The sequence below is a fragment of the Garra rufa genome, chromosome 15 (genome assembly GCF_049309525.1).
Source record: "Garra rufa chromosome 15, GarRuf1.0, whole genome shotgun sequence".
In the NCBI taxonomy this organism is placed as follows: Eukaryota; Metazoa; Chordata; class Actinopteri; order Cypriniformes; family Cyprinidae; genus Garra; species Garra rufa.
This window is the reverse complement of record NC_133375.1, coordinates 29235554-29252712: the sequence shown is the minus strand read 5'-3', so window position 1 is coordinate 29252712 and position 17159 is coordinate 29235554. Positions and strand designations below refer to the sequence as shown.

Genomic DNA, 17159 nt, shown 5'->3' with positions numbered 1-17159 from the left:
AAATGTATTGCTTGTTGTTATTTATTGTTAAATAATGCATTAATTAGCCATAACCAATGTGAACTTATTGTAAAGTGTTACTGTTCTTCAGTGTAATTCTCAGATGTCATATGCAGGACTATTTAACATAAATCAGATAAATGTTATCAGTCTATAAATTAATTGCTTTCATATATCTATCCAAAGGGAGGGTTTCAGAGCTCTTTGTTATTATGACACTAAATCATATTGGTAGCTGAGCTGCAGATAATGACTCCCTCATCTGGTGGACTGTAAGAAACACATCTCAATGCATTGACATTTGACCCCAACTCTTGATGCTTTGGGAATTTTTTTGCCTTCTAAATGGAACAAGCTTTCGGTTGTTCTTTATTACAAAATGGATATCTATGTTAAACATATTAGAGGCAGTATAGATGCCTATATAAGTATAAGTTAATAGTTTTTATCAAGTAAAAGACCTGTCTGTATTCACCTTTTTCTTTAGCACAGAAGTGAGCCTATGGGTGAGATTTTTTCTAAATTTTCACTATAGGGAAATAACAAGTAAAATAACAATGTGCCGTAAATGGTAAAACTGTTCATAATTAAGATAATACATTAAAATAACATGGTAAAAGAAACCAATTTGCAATTTCAAGCATCAAAAATAAGCTGTTTAGTACAGCTAAAAATAAGTGTGGCTAAGTGTAAAAACTTTCACTTCAGGTTGTGGTACACATGTCTTTTTGCTGTGAAATCTTTACTGATTTTTAATTAAATAAACTTAAGAATAACTTTTAAATAATAATTTAATGTTGAAGACCTAATGAACTGAAGCAACTTGAGAATTTTTTTTTTTTTTGAAGAAAAATCATGTCAGACTTTTGAGGAATGTTTTTTGTAGATCTCTCAATCATCATTGTATTGCAGTGCATCGTATGTTTTGCCCCACAGCAAAAACTGCAGCGCTTTGAGAGATACAGAGTGTCAACTGATATTTTTATTCTATTTATGCAAGTAGCCTGTTATACTGTTATACAAATCTAATCTAATTTATATATATTACAAGCTATCAGAATTTCATCTTACATTTTGGCCATAAACATCAGCTGCTGCACCAAATTGCATATTTTTGCTCAGTTTGGGTTTCTTTCCTTTTTTCAAGTATAAACTTCATGTCCTCAATATCACAGACACCCATACAACCTGATGTAGCAAATATGATATGACAATTACAAAATAAATATACATATGCAACCCTTGTTTGAGTATTTTGTCTAAAGTTTGAATAAACTATTCAATTAAATAAATAAATAAATAAAAAAGATTTTTCTATAGACTATTATTTTAAATGTCAAGCCATACTGGGCTAAAGTGTACACAAAGATGTCCTATATTTTTCACAATGCTGTATCCACCTTATTTTTCTGTAAGCCATTTTGTAAATTTTATGGGTGGTTTTGCTGCTTGATATTGCAAATTGGTTTGTCTTACCATATTGTTTTAATATATTAACTTAAATATGAACACACCATTTGTAGTGCATACTAGTTACCATTACTGCACATTGTTACTCTTCTCATTATTCTCCTATACTTCTGTATTAAAGAAAAAGGTGGATAGGCTGTGCAGGTAACTAATGTACACTCTCAGAAAAAAAAGGTAGGCCTATTAAATCTGTCACTGGATACCCTCTTAAGGTACATCTTTGTACCTTATTTACCCCTGAAGGGTGCATATTACTAACGCATACATATTGGTTCCTAAATGGCTTATGTGACCCTGGACGCCAAAAATCATTAGAATAAAAAATCACATTCCATGAAGATATTTTGTAAATTTCCTACATAAAAATATCAAAACTTAAATTTTGATTAGTAATATGCATTGCTAAGAACTTAATTAGGACAACTTTAAACAACTTTTTTATTTATTTATTTTTTGCACCCTCACATTTCTGATTTTCTTCGTCAAATATTATCCTATCCTAACAAACCATACATCAGTGGAAAACTTTTTTTATTCAGCTTTATACCCCAGGGCCCAGTTTTTCAAAAAAATTTATCTGGATCAAATTGGTCCAGATTTGGAATCCCATGTTTTGCTATCCAGGATTAACTGATCTATCTTACTTTTATGACAGTTTTTTTAAAGGAACACTGGGTTGGATCACTGTGATCCAAATACCAAATATCAGGATTGCCAAATCCTTTTTACCATAGCCTTAAATGGAACCAACAGTGTAGTCTACTGGCTTAGCAAAGAACAACAGGTAGGCAAAATACCAGTGGCCACAAATAGCCATTGTTTGTTTTAATTTAAACAATGCAATAAACAAACATTTTACATTTTTTTAGTTTGTTCTAATGTTAAATCACAAAACAAAAACAATACTGTCAAAAAGTTAAATCATTTACAGGACAGATACCAGCACTTTCCATCTTTGACTTTCCATCCATTTATTTGACATCTGATAGTTTTTATATTATTTTGTTGCTGTTTTTACCATATTTCATTAGATGTGACATCCTTAATATAGGGTTCAAATATCAAGGAATTTATATCACCAGTAACCATTAAGTTTGTGATCATTCACTTAAAAATAAAACTTTTTTATTTTATTTGGTTAAAAAAATCACAACTGAATCCTGAATAAACCCTTCTGATGGGATCAGGATAATCCTATTTTAGATCACAATCTGAGTTCAAAGTTTTGAATAACCCAAAGGGCAGGTTTGATCCAAATCAAATGTAAGATTGGATTACATGGTCTGATCTTAATTCAAAATCCCTCTTTTACTTTTGAAAAACCCATTTCCAAGATTTGATCCAATCCGTGATCCAAAATCCCACTGGATTACTTTTGAAAAACTGGGCCCAGAGATTATATACATCTCATATGACTGGTTTTGTGATCCAGTGTCACATATATTAGTACATTTTTAGTACAGAGACAGTTTTATGTACCATTTTGTACTGAGAGGTTCTCTTTCTTTTACCCCAGCCCGGCAGAGGGCATGAATGTGCCGTATAATGTTACATGAGAAACCTTCAACCGGAACTACAGAGGAAGAGAAATAGGCGTAAGTGAAGACGACAATTTTGTTGCGACTGCGAAAACCGCTTGATTCCTGTAGAACTCCGGTGAATTGTTGTCATTTCCGATCACCTCAGCAGTCCGGTGACACACCCCCTGTGAAAAGCCTTGCTTGGATGGTCAATGGCCGTGAGGCTCCGGCGCACGGTATGTTGTCGTACATACACTGTTATCAGCACGGCGAGCAGCCAGCCGTTGTTTGCACTGCAACGAAACTGACAGCGAGTCTCCGTATAAACTGTTGCTTTGGTGTTTTACGATGTCAACAAGCTTTTGACAGGTGTTAATTAAACGTCAGTCAGATAAACACGCGGGAGCGGCGCGCATTGCGTTTCCGTTTCTCCCTGCGGCTCAATACCGGACGGCTAGCGGCTATGCTAAAGCTAACGGTTAATGAACAGCTAGTGTTTTTTTCTCTTTCTCTCTCTATCTCCTCCCAGAGATAACTACGTGCAAGTGAAACGTTTCTGTATGTCTTAATATTTATATATGTTGAAGAATAATGCGGAAGCGTCTTTTGTTTTGTAACGAGACACTGCTGATCCCGTCAATTGTGGCTTTCTATCTTTGTCATCATGTAAAAATAGCGTTGAGTTGTAGCTCTTAAACGGATTTGGCAACGGCTCGTCGTCGATCAGGAGGCACCAGACACAGGTACTCTGCAGAACTGTCACTACTTGACTTTAATAGTTAGCAGATTGTGTTTTTATGGATGCTTAGCTGTCTCTGCTAGCAGTGCTGGAATGAACCTGCGATTGGTTTGTGTTGACATGAAGAACTGAAACTGACAAGGGAACAAATCATGAAGTTGATGTCGTTAATATAGTGTAGAATGTTGGTGTTTAGTTTTATTTTTTGCTGGTGACTCAGGCTTATTGTCTTGCATTCAAAATTATCTTTTGTGTCTTGTGGTTAGTTTAAGATCGGCGTCCCATTCTTTGCTTATGTTACGCATAATAAGGCGTTGACAGTGCTGCAATTATGCTTATGACAGTTAGTAACACCTGTCGTGTGTGTGGATGAAGTCAACCGGAAGGGAGTTGTACACGTGAAACACTGTTCACGTCTCAGATTTCAGGTCGTTGCCAATGGTGAGATCGCTAAACACAACACAAGCCATTCTGAAACATGTGTCTTTTAGGTTTGCATTCGCATCGGATTTACCTGAGATGTACTACAATCGTGCTTTTGTTCTGATAAATAGCAGTTTTCAGGTTGCAGGTATGAAGTCTCTGTTCCTGTCCAGGAGTGCGCCATGTTCACACTGCGGCAGCCAGTCTGCGGCCGTCTGGTGCATAAGCGACCTTAACCCTGTAAAGCCTTGATGTGTCAAACAATAGTCAGATTAACAATTAATTGTTTTGAAATGGAACAAGCTTTAGACAAAATCTAAAAAATAAAAAAAAACCTTTGCGCATATGTTTGTTTTGTATCATATTTGATACATCAGAAGTCATATAGTGTGATATACAGAGTATGGAGCTCACATTTGAGAAGAAAAATACTTAGGCCCAAACTGTGCAAAAATATGCACCTTTGTGCAGATTTTATTTATATAAGTTGTTGTTAGTTGTTAATTACAAAAAGATGAAATTCTGATAGTTTAATGTAAATTAGTGTGGTCTTTATTAACAGTCACTCAATATATGTCCTAAGACACTACCAGTCAAAAGTTTTTGGACAGTAAGATTTTGAATGTCTCTTCTGCATTTATTTAATCCAAAGTACAGCAAAAACAGTAAAATTTAAAAATATTTACCAATTTAAAATAACTGTTCTATTTGACTATATTTTAAAATGTAATTCATTCCTGTGATTTTTTTTTTAAGCATCATTACCCCATTCACATGATCCTTTAGAAATCATTCTAATATTCTGATTTGCTGCTCAAAAAACATATATTATTATTATTATGTTAAAAACAGCTTAGGAATTTTGTTTAGGTTTCTTTGATGAATAGAAAGTTCAGAAGATTTATAAGCGTTTATAAAGTTTTTTTGCATCATTACTCCATTCACATGATCCTTTAGAAATCATTCTAATATTTTGATTTGCTGCTCAAAAAACATTTATTATTATTATGTTAAAAACAGCTTAGGAATTTTGTTTAGGTTTCTTTGATGAATAGAAAGTTCAAAAGATTTATAAGCGTTTATAAAGCTTTTTATTTTAGATAAATGCTGATCTATAGATCTTTCTATTCATCAAACAGTCCTCAATAATAATAATAATAATAATAGAATTTTATGCAAATTAGCATATTAGAATGATTTCTGAAGGATCATCTGACACTGAAGACTGGAGTAATGATGCTGAAAATTTTGTTTTGGTCACAGGAGTAAATTATATTTTAAAATATTTCACAATTGTATTGCTTTTGCTGTATTTTGGATGTATTTTGGTGAACAGAAGAGACTAGTTTTATGATCAAAGCTCAGCTGATGTATAAAATGTTGTTCAAGCTTGTATCATGTTTGATGCTTGTTTTATCACCATTTTTTATGCTGTATGGATAATCAAGTAAACCTAAGTTGCTTCAGCACATTTTTTGGAATTATACTAAAAGGCCTTTTACTTGCTTAAGTCAATCACAAGGCTTGTTGTTGGTTGTGTACAACATGTTGTTTTTTTTTAGCAAAGTTGATCATGTTGATCATGTAGAGCAGGGGTGTCCACATTTGGGCAGAGTTAAGCTCCATACTAGGGCTGTGCGATATTAAAGAAAAATGCGATATGCAATAACTCATTAAATAATGCGATATTCGATATGCCATAGGATAATGCTTAAAGTGCCACATGCTCAGATTAAACCATTTTACGCAGCTGTTAGTGAGTCAGTTATGTGAACTTCCATATCTTGTGTCATATATATATATGGTTATTTATATGTGCGTATGTATCAAGAGCTCCTGTAAAACAAATTCCTTGTGCTCATTCTGATTCTGATATAACTAGCATACATGTTTCACTTTTTGTGATGATAAACCACCCCTACAACAACTTCTGAAAGTGAATGGTAGTGTTTTACTCTAGCATTACATAAGTGTCATTTTAATATTAGTGTAATCATTTTAACATCAGTTTAGGAACTGAATAATAAAAAGGAGAAATAAAACTCTGCTTAGTCTTCACTAGTGATGCTCCGATCGATCGGCAACCGATCATGATCGGTCGATATTGGCTAAAAATAGCTTGATCGGCGAACCCCAAAAGCGCCGATCAAAAAAGCCGATCACTTGACGTAAATTACTCGCGCAACTTTTTCACACGTGCATGCACAGCGCCTAGGTAAACAACAGAAGAGTGGAGCTTACCAGTGGCAACATGAGTACTAAATTCTTTATTAGTTTTGTAAGGGTAGTATTGTTCTTGGGCATGTGACTAAGTTGTGCGTGTACAGAGCGCTGACTAGTTTTGCCGGAGAAGTATACTTTCGGTTTCATTCTGAGTGGTGAATGTGCGTGCTTGAATGTAAATGAATGTATCTTTGTATACCCGTCATATTGCAATAATGTTACCGCTGTATGTCTGATTGTTGTCATCAGTTAATGTTGTAGTTCAGTCCATATAGAATGAGGAGAAACGGCGCGCGTGTAATTCACGTGGGTATGTTTAGCGCCATTTTATCGCATCGTAATTCTAATGAACGCATATAGATGTTACTGAGGTGAATGTTTATGTTTTCTTATATACAGAAAGATTCTGATATATCACATTTAATTCAGCCTAAACCATATTTTACTACCTTTACCCTAATGACTGCAATGCTGGATAATATAATCCTTACATCATCTTAAAAAGCAGCTACAAATAACAAGCAAAGAACATTTACAATATCAAAGAACATAGCGTAGTCTAGTGCGAGGTGCACTTTAATATAAATAAATCTCTTCCCCATGCGGCGCGTTAAGGCGACGTGGCCACTGTATGCGTGTGTTTATATCACGACAAGTTTCTAAAACATCCTAGAACCGACTCCCTGCACTGCATCGCTAAATTTAGGCGCCTTTTTGACGGATAATATTAATAATCGTCTTGCTATCGTCAAACTCTGGTGAAAAAAACAGCATATGCTGCTTAGGTATGTTTTGGTGCTGGTTTTAGCTGGTTTATGCTGGTCCTTTGCTGGTTCATGCTGGTTTTTTGGCTGGTTAATGCTGGTCCTTGACCAGCAACATGACCAGCATAAACCAGCAAAGGACCAGCATAAACCAGCATCCCAGCACCAAAACATACCTAAGCAGCAAATGCTGTTTTTTTCAGCAGGGAAGGCATCAGCAACTGGCGATATCTCTAACTATTGTCGATACACGATACTATCGTCTCCAACCCTAACTTGGTGGTTCTTCAAGATCTTGACTGTAGCCTATTTTTTTTCTTCAATATAGTTAATTTAGAGTTAGTTTCATTTCTACAAATGGTGCAAACTCTGCTAGATTATAGATCAAAGATTCCCATTCCCCTGCCATTCTGTGATCGGCAGTGATCGGCAATCGGCAGATCATGATCTTGGTGATCGGTAATCGGTGATCGGCCCCAAAAATGCTGATCGGAGCATCTTTAGTCTTCACTCTATGAAATCAAAATGCACAGATTCTTGTTTAAGCTACAAAAGTTATTTAGGCAAGAGCAGTGAAAGATTTTCTCTTCGTCTTTTATTCATGGCCCCAAATATTGCAAGCTGTAGCGATATGCATATTGTGATATTTCAATATATTGCATAGCCCTAGCCCCAACCCTAATTAAACACACCAAAACCGGCTAATTAAGGTCTTACTAGGCATACTAGAAATGTTCAGACAGGTGTGTTGAGGCAAGTTGGAGCTAAACTCTGCAAGACACTGGCCTTCCAGGAACTGCGTTTGGACACCCCTGATTTAGAGGGTTTAAGAAATTTACTAAATATATTACCTAGGCTTTACAGTGTTAAAGGGATAGTTAAGCCTAAAATCATTTTCTCATCGTCATTCAGGTCAACTCACACAGGTTTGGAACATCATGAGTGTTTGTATATGATACCAGAACTGCCCCTTTAATGATTTGTCTTTGTTGCAAATGCCCTAAGGTAGTTTGTTGGCAGTGCATGTGAGTAGTCTCTGATGGGATGTTATTCATGTGTGTTGTCAGGGGATGAGAGGAGAGCAGGTGCTGCGCTCCTGGCTGCGGACTCAGTGACTCTCTCTTTGGGCTCAGGATGGCGCAGGGAGGGCCTCAGTTGGACTATCACATACTGCAGGACCTCAAGCAGCGCTTCCCAGAGATTCCAGAGAAAGTAGTGTCTCAGTGCCTTCTTCAGGTGAGAACCAGAAGTCACAATTGAAATAGATTCAAAAGAAATGGAAATTAGAATATAATATAATTACGTATAATTATGTTTCTCCAAAACTGTTGGTTATGTAGTCATCTACAGGGCTCTCACAAAAACTTGTTAAACAAGTGTTAATTATAAAAACAAATAAAACAAAATGTTAATTATTTTACTAAAATAAGAGGGGTCACACAAAATGCATGTTACTTTTTATTTAGTACTGACCTGAATAAGATATTTCACATAAAAGACGTTTACATATAGTCCACGAGAGAAAATAATAGTTTATAAAAATGACCCTGTTCAAAAGTTTACATACACTTGATTCTTAATACTCTGTTGGTACCTGAATGATCCACAGCTGTGTTTATTTTTTGTTTAGTGATAGTTGTTCATGAGTCCCTTGTTTATCCTGAACAGTTAAACTGCCCGCTATTATTCAGAAAAATCCCACCGATTTGTTGTCTTTTCAGCATTTTTGTGTATTTAAACCATTTCCAACAACGACTGTATGATTTTGAGATCCATCTTTTCTTACTGAGGACAGCTGAGTTATGCAACTATTACAGAAGGTTCAAACACTCACTGATGCTCCAGAAGGAAACGAAATGCATTAAGTGCCTGGGGTGAAAACTTTTTGAATTTGAAGATAACAACACAGTAGCAACACAGTATTAAAAAGCAAGCGTGTGTAAACTTTTGAACGGGGTCATTTTTATACATTTATATGTTTCTTTTGTGGACTACATGTTAAAGTCTCTTATGTGAAATATCTTATTCAGGTCAGTACTAAGATAAATACAAAAATAACATGCATTTTGTCTGATACCTCTAATTTTAGCAATTCTGCAAGGTGTATGTAAACTTCTGATTTCAACTGTATATTATTATTCATATTAGTGACATTCTCTAGACTTTTCTTTCTACTTAAACAAGACATGGACTTAAAATGGCTTTCCTGAGATAAATGCCAAGTCTGATGACATGTGGTTCCCAAGTTGCTTTACTGATGTGAATCACTGATTGGGTGATAACGTCACAACATTTATTGTTTGAATGTTGTAATAAATTTGACAATTTGAAAGTTGAGGCATTGCTTTATCAAAAATAATCAAATGTTTGTAGTTTAAGATTTTGTAATGTTTTTGAAAATCTATTATGCTTACTAGGACTGAATGTATTTGATCGAAAATTACAGGAAAAACACTAATATTGTGAAATATTATTGCAATTTAAAATGACAGTTTTCTATCTTAATAAAATAATTGATTAAATATAATTTATTATGGCAAATTTAAATTGTAGCAGATGTCAATTCCTGTGTCACATGATCATTCAGAAGTCTTTATAATATGCTGATTTGATGCTTGTGAAAACATGATACAATTTTGTTCATGATTTGTTAAATGAAAAGTTTAAAAAAGCAGCATTTTTTTGAAAAAGAAATCTTTTGTAATGCACTGTTGTTTTTGAACACAACTTACTGACCCCAAACTTTTGAACCTTATATGTAGACCTTATGATAATGATGTGCAGCGAGTGTTAAGTTTGATCTGTCATATTTTTGCTGTGTCATTCTGGCTGAATGCCATTACCAAGAGTATCAGAGTGGCATCAGGTGCAAGAACTAGTTTACCTCACCGTCTTCCATTTCCTCCTCAGAACAACAATAACCTGGACCTCTGCTGCCATCTGCTGGCTCAGGAGAGTAATAGATACCTGTATGAGGAGTACCACAGCCCAGATGACTTGCACTTAAACCGAAACCACATGTTGCGGATTAGCGTGGGCTACCCTGCTACTGAAGGGGCTAAAAATAATGCTGGCAGCCGAGCTTTGGTCCACAGTTCCAGCGACGGGCACATCGAGCATCCTCGAAGTGGTTTCCCCGAGCCCCTCTCCGCCCCCGCTACCATGGCACCGTCACCCGGCTTCAACCCCTTCTTCATAAACGATCAAGGACGCTCGAATATCCCCACCCCTCCACCCAGCATCCAGGGCATGTCGCCCACATATCACCCCGTCCCACGTTACATGACTCCTATAACAGTGACCCTCTCCCAGAACATCCCCTCTGCCCCACAAGCACTGCAGATACCCCCCGGTGCCTATTGTAACAGTGCAAACACCGTGTACATGCGTCCATCACCGTCCCAAAGTCCTCAACCCTCTCCCTGGTCCACATCTGGGGCGTCTGTGTATCAGCAGTCTCCTTACGCCACTCCGACATACGCATCCCCGTACAGTTCTCCACAACATCAGGTCCAGCAGCCGCCCCAGGTGTTTCTGCCCATAAGTCCCCCCACCCTCCCTGGGCTGTCCTACCAGCAGACGCCAGTTTCACACAGGGCTTTTATGTCCTCCAAAGGCCCTATGAAGAACCAGATAGAGATCACACTGGAGGGACAACGACCACGGAGCAACTCCCCTGTACATGCTCCTCAGGGATCACTCTATATGGCGACCAGCCCTTCCCCGAGCTCTCCGTCTCGGGCCATTAGTATGACCGGACCCCCTGGGTCCATTCATCAAGGAATATACGTCCACCAGGGTGTGGCAAGGCCTCGGCCTGCATCCTCTCCTCAGCCAGCCACCTCTGCGTTCATCAAGATCAAAGTGTCTCCTGGACAGGCACAGCGTTCCTCAAGCTCTCCACCAGTTGAGACAGAATCCCTTCTCAATATAGTGGACCAGGGCGAGCGCCACGGTGCCCCACCTCCGATCCTGCCCATCTCTGCCCTGCCAGGGAACATCTCCAGTCACATCCATCGCATGCCTAGACGATCCAGCTCTGGCTCGGATGACTATGCATATACTCAAGGTATGAATCTGCTTATGTAAGACCTCATGTGTATGCATATAAATTACACATAATTATGTATATTTATTATTTTTTGTATTAGTTTAATACCTGTATCCAGTAGGATGTGTTAAATTGATCAAAAGTGACAGTAAATGTATGTGTAATGTTATAAAATATTTATTTTAAATAAATGCTGTTCTTTTGAATTTTGTATTTATCAAAGAATCCTGGAAAAAAATGTATCCAGGCTTTCCAAAAAATATTGAGCAGCACAACTCTTTTCAACATTAATAACAGTAAGTGTATTTCTTGAAAAACAAGCATATTAGAATAATTTCTTAAGGATCATGTGGCTGATAAAAAATTAAGTTTTGACAGCACATGAGTAAATTACATTTTAAATGTTTAAATATTTAAAATACTTATATTTAAAATATAAAAATATTTATTTAAATATTTAAAATATTAAAAATGGTAAAAATATTTTGGATTTTTACTGTTTTTGTTGTACTTTGGATCAAATAAATGCAGGCTTTGTGAGCAGAAAAGACTTTTTAAAAAAAAAAAAAAAAAAACTAAAAAATCGTACTGTTCAAAACCTGGAAAATTTGGAAAATATTTAATTGTAATTTTTTAGCTACTTTGCTTATTAATATCTGGCTTTTTCCAGGAGTCGAGAAACAAATATTTTTAACTAAATGCTGAGATACTTAAGAAAGGCATGTTACAATTATTAAAAAAAAAAAAAATCGAGTAGCTAGTTATGTAATTTTCAAAAAAAAAAAAAAAAATATTCAAACTGTGTGTATCCCCTTTTGTACAATTTTGATAATAGGTAGATAAAGTTGTGTTGACTCTAATTTAATTTAAAATTAAACATGTAATTATTATTATTATTAATTCTCAAGGGTGTCATCATACTTCAACCGTTGTATATAAATATTTTGTATTTATTTATTTCATAATTTATTTCTTTATATTATTTATTTTAGATGTACTTTAATTGCTTATTTAGGGTTTTCTATTATATATTTTGGGTTGGGAAAATTGTATTCTGTAACTGAATATAGTTTTATATTCTGTATTGTTCATGGGGGTTCTATAACAAAATTAATCAAAACAGTTAAAAACCCCCGACAAAAACCTGTGTGTATATACACAGTTCTACAGTAATGCAGTACAGTGGTGGCCAAAATTATTAGAACACTAGTATTTTCAGCAGTTAAAAATGTTTTTAAGTTAGTTATTTCTATCTTTTGCTGTAGTGTGTCAGTAGGAGATATCGGTTTACATTTCCAAACATTCATTTTGCTATTAATTATAATAATTCAGTGAGATTTTTGTTTGCACAATGAGTCAGACAACAGCCAGTGACACACTACAAAAAAAGATAGAAATAACTGACTCATACCCATTTTTAGCTGGTGAAAATACTAGTGTTCTAATAATTTTGGCCAACACTGAATATGTTTTTTTTTTTAGGCAATTAAAATCCAGCATCCAGTACAGCAGATGTATCCTTATACATAACTCATGGAAAAAACTATGCTTGGTTTAATCAGATAACTGTCTCCTGTCAAAGTGGTAATTTCCTGTCCAGAATAACTGTTTATGCAACTCCTTTGCATCTGCTTTTGGTGTTTGTATGCATCAGGGTTGGGTGTATGTGGGGAGGTGGTGTTCAGTTTTGTATACTTGGTGTCTAATGCTGTATGTCTCCTCCTCAGCGCTGCTCCTGCACCAGCGTGCTCGGATGGAGCGTCTGATGAAAGAGCTCATGCTGGAGCGCCAGAAACTGGAGCATTTGAAGGCGGAAGTGAATGAAATGGAATTTGACGCCCTGCAGAGACGCTTCAGACGGGTGAACAGCACCAGCCTGATCCCTCGGGTAAGAGAGAGACCAAAAAACAAGGCTTTTATAGAGTGTGAATGCATCTTTTTGAAGGAGTGCGGAACACACACACCCACTTGTTTTACATCACTAATAAAGGGAATGAATAATTCCTTATCAAATTCTCTAAATGAGCCTTACGTAAAAAAAAAATATCATACCTAGAATCTACGTGCAGAACGTGCAAATACGATGAGGTGGAAATGAATCACATCTGTTCGTTCGGTGCTCGCTCATTCTGTATGCTTCACAGACTATGAATGAATCTCTTTTCAAAGGTTAAACTGCTGTACATAATGTACCCATCCAGTGCAGCACTCATCTCTTTCTTCTGAGTTTAACAAGCTACTGTGAAGAGAGTAATGGTGATAAACTGCTTTTACGTGTGAGGTTAATGTGAAAAAGTCATGTACTTTGTGTGTGTGTGTGTGCACATTTCTTAGCCCGAGGATATGACCAAAATTCGGTCAAAAAACAGACAGCTCCAGATTGACATTGATTGCACCTTGAAGGAGACGGACCTGCTGCAGTCCAGAGGTAAGAATAGCTTTAATGTAGTCTGTAACTATACATTAGCATGGCATTATTTCAGGGATTGCACAGATTGTTGGAAATGTGCTGATAATTCTGACTACCATTTGCTTCATCCATCTCTTATTTTTTGTTTGTTTATTTTTTAGGCAAGTTTGACGTGAGAACCATGAACAACTTTTATGATAATATTCAGCCTGGCCCTGTTGTACCTCCAAGAGGTGGGAAATTCAATTATTATTATTTATTTAAATGAATTTATTAAATCAACCGTCACAATGTTGCATATTTAAACATTTCATTACAACAAGGTTCAATTTGTTATTATTAGTTAATGCATTGGGTATCATGAACTAACAATGAAAAATACTTGTAAAGCATTTACTAATTTTGGTTATTAATTTCCACATGTTAGTACATTTTCAACATTTCTATTGAATGCTATGTACGTGCCTTATCATAATTACCCTTATTGTTAACCAGGATGTCCTACATGCAAATGCCCATTTAAAAAAAAAAAAAAAAAAAAAAAAGTTCATTAGTGTGTGCAGTGCACTTGCTACATTAGTATTGTATGTCTTGTTTATTTTTAGATTTTTCTTAAATTTAGTCATAACAGTGACTAATTAAAAGAGTTGAACAGAAAAATTATGAAATAACTGCATAACTACTTTTTAACCATTTTTTTTTTACCATATAATATAACATAATATAACCGTAATATTGCAGTAAATATACACACAAATTAAATAATAGAAATTGATTATATTATTTAAAAAAAATCATATAAAATCTTAATAAAAATATATAAATATATTATCTAAATTGTTTTTATATTTTATATAAATAAATAAAATCTTGCAAGTTCAGTCATGCTCCAAATATATATATATATATGTATGTATATGTTAAAATCTTGAGTTAAGACAATTCGAAATTCTGGCAAGAGACAATATCTGGCTGTAATGGCAAAAATAATTAAATTAAATTAAAAATATAAATATATAATAGAAATTGATTTTATATAAATAAACCTTGCAAGTTCAATGGTGCTCCAAAATTTTGGCAAGAGACCATATTTGTCCATAACGGTAAAAATGTTTAATTTAATTTAATTTATTTTTATAATTTAATTCAAATAAAATAAATATATATAAATGAATAAAAAAATCTTGCAAGTTCAATGATGCTTCAAAATTTCAGCAAGAATTTTTTTTTTTTTTAATTTAATAATTTAAATAAAATAAATATATAATAGAAGTTTTTTATTTTTTTTTAGTTAATTTCAGTGCATCACTATTTACTAAGATGCTATATTTATCAGTTAACCTACATTAATAAGAGCTGTAAAAATTGTTCTGGACACCTGATACATTAACTAATGTTAACCAGTTGAACCTTAAGTTACAAGTTTTGTTCCTTTGCTATGCTAGAATGTATCCTAGATGTGGTTTTCTTTAAAAACCTCATTGAATTTCTAGACTAACCTCCACTAGGCTAAAATTAGCCATTTGCTCTCTGAACATCCTGTCAGATTTGTCCTGACCTCTGATTACACCAGTGGAGTGGAGGGTATTAGGTTGCTTGTTATGATCTAGTGTTTCTTGCACCCAGGTTCTATTTTCATCGCTCCTTTGTTGCTATGTGGGGCCAGTGGCCCAAATTGTCAATGGGTGTGGCAGAATGCTAGATCTTCCTCAAGCCTTCAAATTTAGCTCACAGCAGCAATAAATAAGTGTGTGTGCTGTTTCGTAATGATTTGTCTCCTCTGTCTAGTTAAGCCTCCGGTCGCGCAAAGGGACGAGGATTTCGAGGGCGCTCAGTGGAACTGTGAAAGCTGCACTTTTCTTAACCACCCCGCGCTGCACCGCTGCGAACAGTGCGAGATGCCGCGCAACACTTGAGCCGGCTTCACCGCGACCCTTCACTCTTCTTACTAATCTTCTGTTCCATCACGCATCGTTCAAGTCCGCCTATCTTTCGACGATTTCTGTCCCTCGTGCCCTCAGCTTCACCCAGCAATAACTGAGCCGTACCCCACAGAAGAAAAAAATATTATCCAATCAGACCCACCCTGTGTTACCTCTTGAGGAGCTTCCTGCACTTGTATTTACTTTTGTTTTTCTACTGAAAGATGCTTTAAAAGAGGAAGTAGGGTGACTTGACTTCACAGAAACAAGGGATTGATTGATTGGCGATGGAGTGGATCGAGAAGGCGTGGTTTTAGAAGAGGGTGGAGCTTCCAGATGTGGCAGAGGTGTGGTTTACCAAGCTACCATTCCAAGCAGAATAAGACTGCTGCGTTTACACGGAAAGAGCCCAACAATCCCGCGCACAGGGCTTCTCTCACAACACATTCAATGTACTGAGATAAGCAGGGGCTGAATAATTTTAATGTAGACTTTACACTGTATGTGCTCACTATGAGCTCTTGTCATGAATGAAGAACACTACAAGACCTGCATATGAACCTATACCTGGTACTTTTATGCATATGCCACACTGTATTCTGTGTTTAAGATGTTGATTTCCTGTGCAAATGCCTCAAGTTGCTGTACTTAATAAAGGATCTGATTCTATGTGACTATATGCTGATGTTGAGATCTTTCGGATGTATAGGGCCTATGTAATCAGGTTTTTTTTTTCTCCCTGGTTTAAATTTTTCTAGACTCTGTTTTAATGTTTAAATTAAATTTTATTAATCAAAAAGCATGTGTAATCAATTGAAATCATGAAACGTACACAATTTCACAGCAATTTGTTAAACATTCAACAAATATTTGTTTTATTTTTAGTTTAATTTAATTTTCTGGATTTTATTGGTTTCATTAAATTTTAAAAATCAAAAGCATTTATTTTTAACTATTTTTCCCCCCCTCAGTAATATGGTATTGTGTATTTTACATTTTTCTGGTATATAATTTTTGCTACCAATTTGCTAAAGGTTTAACAAAAAAAAAAATCCTTTTTTTTTATTCAGTGTTTTCCATAAATTTTCTGGATTCCATTTTTACGTTTTAATTTTTCTAGACTCTCTTTGAATAATTAAATTAAATGTTATAAATCAAAAAGCACGTCTAATTAATTGAAATCATGAAATGTACATTAAGTTTTTTTTTCAATTTCTGTTTCCAATTCATTTTCTAAATTCTATTTTAATTGTTTCATTAAATGTTCTAAATAAAAGCATTTCTAAATAATTAATTTTATTTAAAAAAACAACATATTTACGGAATTGAGTATTTACATTTTTATGGTAAATACATTCTGGTAAATATTTCTTAGAAATAATGTTCTCATAATTGTATTAGTAGAAGTTGTACTATCATTCCATTAAGTAATCTTTTTCTGTCAGTTTTGTCAAGTTAACCCGAACTTTTATTTTGACAGGTTGCTGTGAAGACCTTTCTGTTTCTAAATAATATGACGGTAGGTTTTCTCTCTCTCAAAAGAAACAGTAAAACGCTCACGAAGTCTCTAAGAGCAGTTCTAGAGTATGTGTTCATGTACTCATATCCAAGCAGAAAAGGTCGAAAAAGCGAGAGTA

At 35.2% G+C, this 17159-nt stretch overlaps 1 protein-coding gene across 2 annotated transcripts; it reads left to right on the top strand.

Annotated features, from left to right (window-relative positions):
• Nucleotides 1-3060: 3060 nt before the first annotated feature.
• tab3 (TGF-beta activated kinase 1 (MAP3K7) binding protein 3) lies at nt 3061-16201 on the top strand. Of its 2 annotated transcripts, none has more exons than XM_073819071.1 (7): nt 3061-3226; nt 8207-8375; nt 10050-11208; nt 12918-13078; nt 13525-13618; nt 13762-13833; nt 15389-16201. In XM_073819071.1, exons 2-7 carry the CDS (start codon nt 8274-8276, stop codon nt 15514-15516), a joined length of 1716 nt encoding a protein of 571 aa, XP_073675172.1. In that variant the 5' UTR covers nt 3061-3226; nt 8207-8273; the 3' UTR covers nt 15517-16201. The 2 variants fall into 2 exon arrangements, with proteins under 2 accessions (XP_073675172.1, XP_073675173.1); XM_073819072.1 differs by lacking the exon at nt 3061-3226 and adding an exon at nt 3373-3733.
• The last annotated feature ends 958 nt before the right edge of the window (nt 16202-17159 follow it).